Below are 12,612 nucleotides of genomic sequence, written 5' to 3' on the forward strand. Positions count from 1 at the left end.
TAAATTTATTCAAACAGAAAAAAAAGTAATTTTTTTTTTAAGTTTAAAACTTAGTGAAAAATGTAACTGAGTGTGGAAAGTTGCTCACATATGTGTAAATTAAACATTTCATAAAATACTTTTCATTCCTACCCTACCTATTTTTAAAATAAGGAAAAATATTTTCATGAAATTCATACCTACATATCCTATTTCAAGTGTTCTGAATTTTAATCCCTTCCCAGGAATCAATAATTTTGAGTTTAAGAGATGCCCAGGGTATTGATATACAGAAAATTATTAAATTTTGATGGTAAATTATATTGTTGGAACTTTATAACGAAAGAGTGAAATACTTGTATGTATTGTACTGGGTTTAAAACGCTACAACACTTTTAACCTACTTGGAGATTTCCTACAATTATTGTAGATTAATTAAAATGCATTACTAGATATTTTTACTGGTATTTTTTTTTTTTTAAGTATTTATAGTCATTTTTAAAAATACATATATTTTACCAATAACTGCAGACGGTATTTAACTTATTCAAAAACGAGGATTTAACATTGTTTATTAACTAAATGGTATTGAACGAAGCTGTCGATTTGCCAAGTTTTAAAGATGGGAAACAGGTGCACTGGGTATTTGGCAATATTCCAGATAACAAAACTTTTCGCTCTCCTTTAGCATATCTTATCATTAAAATTTAGATATTACTTCATGATTTTACATGAAGTAATATCCGAAAAAAGAATGTTTTTGTAGGATTATTGACTGTAATTTTAGAAATATATTCGTTGCAATTTTAAATATTAGAATAAATGAACGATCAAAAACGTTCATGATTCAGACTATGTCAATGTATTGTTTAACTAAAATTAATGAAAAGAATACTGAAATCTATTTAAACTGATAGATGTTGAACCAAATTGAATTTTGAATATATAATGGATGAGCAATGTTGAGTGGAGAGGCACCACCAAGAAATAAATTGAATTCTACCCCATACCCCTTTTGTTGGTACATAGTTCCCACTCCCACACATCCTCCCTCCCTAATCTACCATTTAGGCTCAGCTCCAAGTTTCAACAACCTAAATCCTAGCGGGATCAGCTTTCAGCTCGAACCCTCATTTAGATAAAAACTGGATCCCTCACGACCAAGTTTCGAATTGAAACTTTCGGCTTCCATCGCCTTCGTGGAGGGGTCACTAGATTGTTCAGTCAGTTTTTTTTTATTAGGATTTGATAACGTAATTATAGAGTGCCAGCATTAAGGTAAACTATTATTTTTCATGTAAAAAAATAAAATTTCAGCACCATTTTCTTTGATTTAAAAAAATCAGTACTACCATATTTCTCCGCTAGAATCTAATATTTATTTTTTATATAATTGGAATTCTGGAATCTTGAGCCATGTTTAAATTTTGGAACTTAAGTGTAATTATATAAAATAAGTCTAAGGACCCTAATTGACAATTATTCAATTGCAAAAAAAAAAATCCATTCTTTTTAAAACCGATTTCTATTCATATTAAGAAATTGTTAAATTATTAAGATCATTAATCAGTTTTAATTTATTATGATTCTAGATAACAACTGCCGGAGGCCGAAGCAGTTTGGTAATTACGGAAGCATTCCCCAAAGATGCAGGAGTTTATTCAGTAATAGCTACAAGTGCTGCTGGTCAAGTGAAATCTGTTTCACATGTTAATGTAAAGGGTAGATTGCCACAAGAATCATCAGACACTGAGATACCGTCAGATATGGAACCTGTAAAACCATCAGTACAAATTCATTTGCGAGATCAGTCAGTGTTTGAAGGGAAAAAAGTGCGATTGGATTGTGTTATCGTTGGAACTCCAGAACCTGAGGTAAATTTATACTGTAGTTATAAAAACTATATTTTTTCCTTCCTTATTATATGTATCGATTTTAATTTACATTTTTCATTTGTGAACAATGTTTAGTTAGAAATTGGTTCATGGGATAAAGTCAAGTCTTTTGAGTAAAAATAAATCTGTTCTAAATTTAACTTAACAGTTCAGCGTTTTAATAGAAAATTTATTTATCTCAGTTATAAATTAATTATGCACATAAATCTTAACATTTTAGATCTGAAATCAGAATTTTATTTTTTATTTATTTATTTTTATTATTTTTTTTAATATTATACTTCAAGAATTTATTACGTGACCGAACATCGTATTTTAGGTAATATGGTACCACAACGGTCAACCAGTAAAGGAATCACCAGAATTCCAGTTAACATTTCATGGAGACAGATGTTCTCTTATTATACAAGAAGCTTTATTAGAAGATGCTGGAACATACAAAGTAGTTGCTATAAACTCTGCTGGGGAGACAAGCAGCCAGTGTATTCTAAATGTACAAGGTAATTTAAAAATGCAAATTGAAGAAATATCAATACATATTTGGACAATTGTTACTGATTCTATTGGGTTTCAATCTCGCACAAAAGAAAAGAAAATAGACATTTTTATTGGTGTTCTTCCTTAAATTAAGGCATTAATTAAATTAAATTTGGACTTAGCTTGAAGTTATTTAAAGAAAATAGTATGTAAATTTTTTTTAGCAATTGATAAAGGAGGGGTACATGCGACCAGAGAACCAGCAGAGACTATAATGAACGGCACACTTGACAAAGCCAAAGAAGGTGCTCCGAAGTTCATTCAGTTATTATCTGATATGCTTGTGGTTGCCGGTGATACCGTAACTTTTGAATGCATTGTTACTGGCCAACCGAGTCCTACAGTTAGCTGGGCTCTCAACAACAAGGAAGTACAACAGTCAGAAAGGATTCATGTCAGTAGTTACATTTCAAATAAATAACAAATTTTTTTCACACTCTCATGAACCGATCTTTTCCAAAACCTACTTTTTTTCTAATTTTCATCTTGAATAATCAATCGAATATCTGAAAATATTTGACAATTTTTCTCATCAATCCATCTTGATAATTCCACTTTAATTCTACATTTTTAGCCTAATTCTAATTTTAATGCAATAACACCATTCTTAATTTGCAAAGTCAGCAAACGATTAATCTGTCTCATGTTTCTGCTACTCCGGCACTTTTCGAGTGTTGTTTTCTTTCCTAAGTGATATCCTACTATTAGGAAAAGAAGGAAGCAGTTACATATATAATGACTAGGAAGAAGATTATTTAGGTTTAATTATATTAGATTCCAATGAAGTTATTAAAAAAGTTTAATTTTTGGAACAAATTTAAATTAAGGATTAATGAAGAGTCATGGTTTCTAATTTATTTATTAACCATAAAAAAAGATTCTTAGACATAGATTTTAATTAATGATAATTAATAGATTTAATTAATACAGATGAGTCAAGACGCAGATGGACATTGCACATTAAGAATCACAAATGTGACATCCAGCGACAAAGGCGTTTACACAGCAAAAGCATCTAATCAACAAGGTGATTGTAAATGTTTTTCACATTTAAATGTGAAAACACCTTTACAACTAGGCTCTGTACAGCCTCAAGCAGAGGAAAAAACGTGTCCACCCTCCTTCAGCCAGCTGTTCGCTGATGTAGTTATTCCGGATGGGGGACAAACAAAATTCGAATGTATAGTAACAGGAAAACCTACTCCAAAAGTTAGTTCTTTTTTAATTTTCTATTAAAAATAAACTAAATAAATACTATTGAGAAGTAACACTAAAAATTTAAGAAGGTAATTAATTTTTTTTTCTGCAGGTAAAATGGTTGTTTAATGATCAACCGGTATCTGGTAAAAATTTTCTTGTTTCTACCAGCGGAAATAGACAAGTTTTAAATTTGCCAAACGTTACTAAAGCTTTGGCGGGCAAGATTACTTGTTTAGCAGAAAATGAAGCCGGTAAAGCCACTTGCGTTGCAATACTCACCGTTTCAGGTAACAAGTTATCGCAAATTAGAAAGTAATAAGCTCACAAAGAAATAATACCTTTTATGAGCCTTTCATTTTTTTTCGTAATTAATAATTTAACATCTATGGACTAATCTACGTTGCCAAATTATAACTAGATTAAGTTTTCATTAAAATTCTCATTGTAGTTACTTTTCTAATGTTCAGAAATGCAGAAATTTGACAAATAAAATTGCAATTCAGCCAGACTGTCAAAGTGGGCAAAATTCTAAAATAAAATCTGTCTTCTTGAATTGGGTCAATTTTAAGTTTGACGAATATCTTCATCTTCTTGGCACAAACGTCAAAAGACGAATATTAGTGCGCAGAAACTGTACATGGTATAATTTAGATTTTTCAAGTAAAAATCAACTGCGAAACTCCATCCATTACAAGGGAAGGACTAATGAGTAGAGGTCTTATAAGGACAATGATGGCCAAAAAAAGTTTTGTAGATTATACTAGTAGAAGCTATGAAAGGAATGAGTAAAGTTGTATTAAGTATTAAAAACCTCAAGGGTACGGCATTAGGTTATTGCATTCCTGTCTTATATTTTAATGATAAGGAATATTTATATTATTAGAACCTTTTTATTAATTGCTCGTATTTTCTCCGAAAACAGATCCTCCAATAACGTCACAGCTACCATCATTTGATGACCTAAATTTAAACGAAAGTGGAGTATTTGAAATGAAGAGAGCAGTGTTTATGGAGTCCTCAACTTCTAGTCATTTTAGTTCCTCCACGACCACTACCGGTACTGAGCCAATTGTCAAAATTCAGAGCAAAACATCTAAATCGGAATTTGCTTCGCAGAAAGTTGGAGATAAACCAGCCGTCCAGGTTAGTTAAATCAAATTCTGCAAATAAATCCAAAAATTATGTGAAAGATAATTTTTGTTTCTCAGCAGCTGAAGTATGTAACTATGAAACTCAGTACAAGTGAAAACACAATCTAATGCTATTTTCTTAAACGAACCTTTTAAATTTATTGCGGAAAAGTTTTCACATTCACAAAAATAACATGATGAGTAACTTATAGTAAAAATTTTCCTTTTTCTCTTCTCTTATATTAATTGTATTACAATAAAAACAGTTAATTGAGTTTGGAAAAAATCGCCTACTCAGATGTGGAGTAGTACAGAATGGAAATTCATTTTAAAAAGTTTTGTATAAAGGTAACATTATTCCAAACAAGAAAAATCTTATTGTAACCCTTGTCGGTTATGGACTAGAGGTAGATTAATCAGTTTAGTGCAGAGAATTCGACTTCACTTATGTTTCCGTCCTACACTGCACATTCAGTAAGAGTAGTGTGGCACGGAAACATTAGTGAAGTCGAATTCTTTACACCAGTCTACCTCCAATCGATCTGTGATATTGGAAAAAAGTCTGACCTGGTCAGGGATGCAATAAACTTGCTTGTGACGGGTAAAATAAGCGTTAATAATCTAGTATAGAATGAATGTAAATTAGTTAGTATTATGTTAATTTATGGAGTTATAATAATGTACTAAAAGGTTGAATCGCACAAGACAAGTGAATACAAAAATATTGGAGGAATGGAATCTAAAGAAGAATCTACAGTTACAAAATCTAGTGGCCTTGAAAAGTCATCAAGTGGACTAGTAGTAGGAAAAAGGAAACATTCTGCGCCAAAATTTATAACTCCCTTAAATGGGTGCATTGTGGATCAAGGAACAGAAGTTCTACTAAGTGCTATTATAGAAGGTAAAGTACTTATTATTTATAGTTACTTTAATAAGATAAAAGTTTGTGACCGTCACGAAATGTGATACTATTTAATGAAAAAAATACGTAAAAAGCATTTTTCTGTCTAATGATTATATTGAATGTATAAATCTGGTTTTAAAATTTTATAAAATGTTTAATTCGCAGGTTATCCCACACCTGATGTAAGCTGGAGCCGAAACGGTGGTGTATGCCCCCAGGAGAGTGAAATGATTTGGGAACTGGGTAAATCTCAGTTGAGAATTAAAAATGTTAAAACTCATCATGGAGGTCGATATTCCTGTACTGCTAGCAACTCTATGGGCACTGCTACCTCAAGCGCTGACGTTGTTGTTAAAAGTATGTATAAGTTTCGAAATTTTGTTAAATAAATGTTCCACAACACACACACACACACACACACACACACACACATATATATATATATATATATATATATATATATATATACCAGTTAAGTTTAGAAGTATGGGCCGATTAGTTGATTTCCTAAAACTCCACACCAAACGCTTGTAGAAAAAACAACCTGAACTTCGAATAACTCTAGCCTGCCTAGATCTTGATTTCGCCACCATAAGTGCTGCTACAAGCAAAGCGTGAGAGTCCAGAATTTTGGCTTGCCTATCCGTTGATTGTGCCCAGTTTGAACAGATTCTTTAAAAAAAATAATGTAATTTTGACAATAACCTGAAATTTGTTTTTAATATTTTAAATTACCAGAACTTTTAAAAAACAACCGATTTCAAAAATTTTTGGTTTTTTTAGGAGCTCAAATACTATAAAAATATGCAAAAAAAAAATATAACGTTCCATTTGAAAAACAAAAGTTGGATGCTGTATCTCGAAATACTGGTGTTTAAAAAAATGGGTCAATCACTAAAAAGAAACTAGATTAAAAATGATTAAATACGTGTTTTTTATTTTTTCGAAATTTCCCGCCGTTAAAAAAAAAGTGGGTGGAGCATATAACTCTGGTCCACCCCTGCAAGGCATATATACATACCCCTGTGTATATATATAAAAGCATGTGAGTTTTTCTGTTTTAAAACAAGCTTTTAATTGGATCTCAAAAATAGAAACTATGGAGGAACATAGGTTGCCAAAAATCTGTTTCAATCAGTTAATTAACTATGACCAAAACAGTAATAATAAGAAAAACTGTTTGAAATACAATTGGTTTTCTCAAATTAAAAGTATTATTTCAAAAACATGTATTGATCATTTAGGTAATCTGACGGATCTTCTACGTACTAGTGACAACTTTAAAAATATTTTAAATTTAATTAAATTTTCCTTAGTAACAGCTGATTTGAACCGTTTGTACAAATCAAGCTTTTCCCAGCAGTTATACTCAATCCATACTCTTAAAGATTTTCTTAAGTGTCAAACATATCTCGAACTAAATGTACCTCTGAAATTTATTAAATTTTTTGCAGAATTTAGGCTATGTAATAATTATTTTATGAAATTTAATATTAATAATATAATTTACAAAATAGACCCTACAAAAACATGTATGTTATGAAGATCTTACACACATTCTATTAAATTGCACTTTGTACAATAATATGAGAGATGTAATAAATATTAACAGTAGTGACTCACCTCATCAAATTATAGTTAACTTCAAAAACAATTATATTATTCTAAAGCTAATATTTTTAATTTATACAAATACTTCTCTGCCATTCTAAAAGTCCGCTCTTCTTCTATTTTAAACGATTAAAATAGAAAAAAAAAAAAAAAAAATACTTTATACTTTCTATGAACTATTTTCTTTATTTGATGGTAAAAATTATTTACAAGAAGTATTTTTTATTTTTTGTGTGTTTATGTTTTGTACTCATGTCAGCAATCAACTCACTTGTAACAAGCTATATGCTTAAATACAGTAAAGTTTATCTATCTATATAAGGCGTATCAACATCTAAGGTCATTGGCGTCTGAAGCTTTCTCGTGTGCTCTCCCAGCTTATGAATGTTATTCTTTTGCTACAAACAACACTATTCATCGCTATTCCTTAAGAATCTGATCTACAGAGGTCTGTAAAATCTCCTAAAAAAAAAAAAATTAAGGGCAGTCACCTGGATTTGAACCCGGCTTAATTGGCCTAATTAACCTAAGCTCAGTTTATACCCGTGTTTGCCCAGACCAGCCGATAAAGGGCCCTAGGCAAAATATTCGTGACGTAAAGTAACCTAGGCCAGATTGTACCGCTCTAGGCTATCATCAAAGCGAACTGTAAATTTAAGGTATTGAGAATTACAGACAGAGTATAAGTATTTTGAGTAATGCCTGCAAAATACCTTTGGAATTTTTGATAAATAATATCCTTTAAGTTTGACTAACATAAATCAGTGTACCGAGCTGGATATAAAATTCAATATAAAAGCACTTGATAAAATGCTGTTATTCTCTTCTACACCTCGGAATTGTAGAAAAATTATGGCTTATACAAATTATTGAATCAATTTGAACGCTTTAGTTAATATTAGTAGAGTGCTTCTCTTTTATTGTGGCCACTAGAACTGAGACGACGCGTGCAACCTTTGACTTCCTCACATAGGATTTTACTCGGCAAACAGGGTGGGGCATGGGTCTTCTCTTAGCTTCTTCTCATATTCCCTTTTTTCTCGTCGAACTTGTCGAATGAAAGAAAATAATTTTTTAAACCCTATGAATACTCGTTTCCTTTTATCCTTGAAACAAAGAGGTTTATTTTGATAATTTTTCTGTTACAGAGAGTTCATTTCCACCTGTAATTGGTCGTCGGCTGCAGGCAAGAACTGCTGCTGTTGGAGAAAGAGTTGCTTTAGAAATAGAAGTTACTGGGATTCCAACGCCTACAGTGTCATGGTACAAAGATGGGCAACAAATTAAACCACCGTCTTCAATGTACAGATTCGTCACACAAGGAAATTGCCATTCCCTCATTATCGACAAAGGTCTGATTTTGTTCCCTCCGAAAGTTTTATTGTAGTTAATCATAATACAGCACTTGAAACTGTTTATTTTAATTTAGTGGCTCACAATTATACTGGCCAGTACGAAGCAGTTGCAACTAATGCTGCTGGTGAAGCCAGAAATACTGCAGATTTATTAGTAGTCAATCCAGAACCTACTCAAGCTGCTCTTTTTGAGGCAGAACTCAAGGTAGGCATTCTATTTTAATGGACACTATAGTAGAAGGTATTTTAAGAGAAATAATTATTGATTTAAAAGTTTATAAGTTCTATAAATATTAAGTAATTTTCTGAAATAACAGGGTGTAGAAAGTCAAGTAGGAGTCGTTGATTCTCCAAAAGAACTAGGGTTGAAAACTGTTACAAGTAGCTTTGCAGTACCCGGCGGGAAAATTTTAGTTGAAGAGAGCTTCAAAAGTGAAAAACATGTGGAAATGAAGGTTCATCAATCGTCTCAATCTATTGGAGACATATTTGAACTGAAAAGTCAACCAAAAAAGGTCAAATTTCCCGAGTTTGTTTTACCAGAACCTCAGAAAGAAGAAGAAACTGCAACTGAATCTTTATCTACTAGGAGCGCCCTAGATTTTTTTAAATCTATAATAAAGGAAAACGAAGAAGAGTCCAAAAAGAAGCTAGAACTAAAAGAAGAAGGAGTCAAAACACCATTAGAGAAACAAACTCTTCAGGAGACTGCACCGTTCCAAAAATCAGTAGGTAGTTTCGAAATATCATCAGGAAATAAACAGTGGTTAGACCAATTCGACCAACTGGAACCAGGCCCTCCTCCAGAAGTAGGTTACATCCCAAAATCTTCTTTTGTCAAACAGAAAGAGGAAATGGCTACTAGAGCTAAAAAACTTGAAGAATCACATAGACAACTTTCGGAATCAGAAATTCCGTCCGGAGGAGTAAGAATATTTCCAGCACAATCTCAAGTAGCCTCCACACCCCCAGAAAAAGTTGACTCGATTATTGAAAAAAAATTGATTCCTGATTTGTGGGAAGGGAAAAAAGAAGCTGCAGAAGAAGTTATAGTCCCAAAGAAAGTTCTGCCACCAGGAGGAGATGAGCAAACTGTAATCAAACAAACTTTTGCACCAACTGCGCCCATTAAATCGGACACCAGTTTTAGTGCTATATTTCGGCCTGTCACCTTTACTCCTCCAACCGAAATTGCTTCGACTGAAAAGTGGACACCAAAAGTAAAAGATGAGCCTGTTCAGAAATCGCAATCATTCGTGCAAAAGGATTCATCTTTTAAGTCAACTTTTTCATCTATGCAGTCATTTGGCACCACACCAAGTGTTCCTGAAACTACCGAGAGGCCAAAATCTCCGCTTCCTTCCGCTGAGGGTTTGGCAATGGATAAATTATGGGCTCATAAGCATACAGAGAGTTCGCTAAGCAGCGTCTGGCCACCCCTTGGTTTTGAAACACAAAAAACGGAAACTCAAACAAGCACATTTAAGAAGGAATCGCAAGTTTCAAAGGTATCTGAATTCAAAACAACTACTTCAAATATCCCAGTTCCAAAAACCCTTCCTGTTGTTGAAATACCAGAACCCATATATTACATAGCCGAAACGCATACCACCCATAAGAGTAATTTAAATCAAATTTCTAAAAAGTCCGATTTCTTTGAATCTACGCAAGAAAAAAATGTATTGACTGAAAGAACAATACATCCATCAGAAGCCAAGAAATTATTTGATATACCTGCACCTCCACCTACTATTTCCCGACCAATACCAAAAAAAGAACCATATCGTCCTGCAGCACCTATTCCAACATTTGATGATCTAGATATTTGTTTGGAGCCTGGTCCTCCACCAGAAATAGGATTTGCAACACCACCACCTAAAGAAAGAAAGCAATCATATGTAGAGATGATTGAACAAGATTTAGAGAAAGATTTAGATCGAGAACCGTCTCGAAGATTGGTTGGTGCTGTGAGAACTATTCCACCACCCAAAAAAGAAAGTTCGATTGAACGGCATAAATCAGTACCATCTGAAAGAGTCGAAATTAAAACTTCAGAAAAGCGTTCAAGTTCAATAACTGAAAATTTCAGTGCAAGAACATTTCCTCAGCCAGAAATGTATCAAAGTAAAGTTGAAGTGTCCACCACGCCTAAGTTTGGTACCGCACCAAGACCTTCAAAGTTTACGAAAAAATGTACGGAAAGTGATTATGAAAGTGACTTGGAAGGGACAAAAATCAAAGCAAGGTGGACCCCATGGGATAGTGATACAGACGAACCTTACTATAGAAAAGTTAAACCACCAGAATTTACGCAACAGCCAAAACGGTCGAGATCAGTTCAGCCAGAGCCGTCATTACCTCCCGACGAACCACCACTTATGATTTCAACCAAGAGTTTTACTACCATGGAGAAGCAAACAAAACAAAAAGTAGAGTCACAAATAAAATCGTCCGTGAAGAAAACTGAGTCGCTGTCTACCACCCAACATCAAGTAAAGCCAGCTTCACCTCCCAAAGCCGAATCGCCGAAAAACAAAAGACGAGAGCCTATACCACCAGACGGGTATGCGGCCGACACAGATGAGCCACAAAAGATACAAAAACAAAAAATTAGTTCACAACACGTAGAGAAAATGTCAACGCTCCAACAACAAAAACAAGAAAGAAAAACTCTTCCGAGTGCGACCATTCCAAAGGTTTGCAGATGTTCTCCACTTTATTTAATCCCAGTGTGATTTTTCTTTCTTTGAAGCGATTTTTAATAACAAACAAATGTAATGAAGAGTGTGAGTTGCCAATAATGCTTACTGTCAGCAACTGTTTTAATCTTCACTTCCTACTTGCTTTTAGAAGGCTTGAAAGTCAACAAACGTTCAGCTATTGTGTTGGCTAATCCATATAAATAATAAAGTTTTGCTCAGATTTTAACTTGAGTTTGTTAAAAAAATTGTGAGACAAAGCTGGAGAAAATTTAACTAATTAAACAGTAGTTCTCGGTACATTTCTTTAGAGTTTGAAGTAACCTAAAAATTGAATGACCTGTTTAAAATGCATTAGAACTTCTCGAGGGCAAGAAAATAACATATATATTAGTTTTCTTTGAGTACAATAATACAAACTAGCAGAATGTGCATTAGTAATAACGTTTTTCTTTTGAGCTTATTAGTCAAATATAACAAGTAACGACTACAGTATTCTAAGAAAATGCTTATCATTAAAAACAAATATATTAAGATTTCTAGTTCTTTTTCCTGGCTTCACAATGCAAAAACGAGACAAAATACATTTCTCTAAAATTTCTGAACAAACATTCTGACAAAAATAAATTATAATATGTACATTTTTCGTTTCTTCAGAGTTTAATTTTTAGAATTTTTACTGTCAGCAAATATTTTGTATCCATCCTGTTTTGCTAAATTTTGTGTTCATTTTTTTTTACAGGATGTGCCAATTACATCCAGGTTAGAACCATTCCCATTCAAACCCTCTACAAGTACTCGACCTCTACAAGTTACGGTCCCTCTTCCATCCTCACCGGCCAAATTTATAAAAGGCGAATTTAAAGAAAGTGATTACGAAAGCGATTATGAAACGAAAATTCCTCCAGTGTGGGCACCAAGTCCGGTTTTGCCAGAGATGAGTTTTCGACCTGTCCACCCACATTTATCACCTGCTCAACCAAGTCAACCTCAGCAGACTAGGGAACCAACTCCTCCAAGTCAATTTGACAAAGGGCCAATTCGACCTACGCCGCAAGTAAGTCATTACTTTGCTGCAAAATAAGTTTGTTTCACACGAAAGGGTTTAAAATAAGTAAATAAATAAAAATAATAATTCTTAAGTAACATAAAATTATTTTAAAAACATTTTGAAAGCAGTTCAATATTTAAAGCCTGTGCCAGAAAAATAGCAAAATTCGACTTTGCCCCATATTCTTGTTGCTGTAGTAAAAAAAGGAGCAAGATCTATTATAATTTCTTCTTACTAATTATTCCATCTAT

General features: G+C 33.0%; 1 protein-coding gene across 1 annotated transcript in view; it reads left to right on the top strand.

Moving 5' to 3' along the window:
* sls (sallimus) overlaps positions 1-12,612 on the top strand; it is a 256,723-nt gene that overhangs the window by 45,500 nt on the left and 198,611 nt on the right. Inside the window, exons 26-37 of the mRNA XM_074118099.1 lie at positions 1,572-1,853; positions 2,194-2,374; positions 2,576-2,805; positions 3,342-3,620; positions 3,721-3,898; positions 4,534-4,754; positions 5,432-5,642; positions 5,811-6,002; positions 8,405-8,608; positions 8,686-8,816; positions 8,929-11,307; positions 12,053-12,367. Coding sequence (XP_073974200.1) covers positions 1,572-1,853; positions 2,194-2,374; positions 2,576-2,805; positions 3,342-3,620; positions 3,721-3,898; positions 4,534-4,754; positions 5,432-5,642; positions 5,811-6,002; positions 8,405-8,608; positions 8,686-8,816; positions 8,929-11,307; positions 12,053-12,367 — 4,803 coding nt within the window. The remainder of the gene's footprint in view (positions 1-1,571; positions 1,854-2,193; positions 2,375-2,575; positions 2,806-3,341; positions 3,621-3,720; positions 3,899-4,533; positions 4,755-5,431; positions 5,643-5,810; positions 6,003-8,404; positions 8,609-8,685; positions 8,817-8,928; positions 11,308-12,052; positions 12,368-12,612) is intronic.

Source organism: Rhodnius prolixus, unplaced genomic scaffold, assembly GCF_049639745.1.
Source record: "Rhodnius prolixus isolate KJV_2025 unplaced genomic scaffold, Rpr scaffold_2, whole genome shotgun sequence".
Classification (NCBI taxonomy): Eukaryota; Metazoa; Arthropoda; class Insecta; order Hemiptera; family Reduviidae; genus Rhodnius; species Rhodnius prolixus.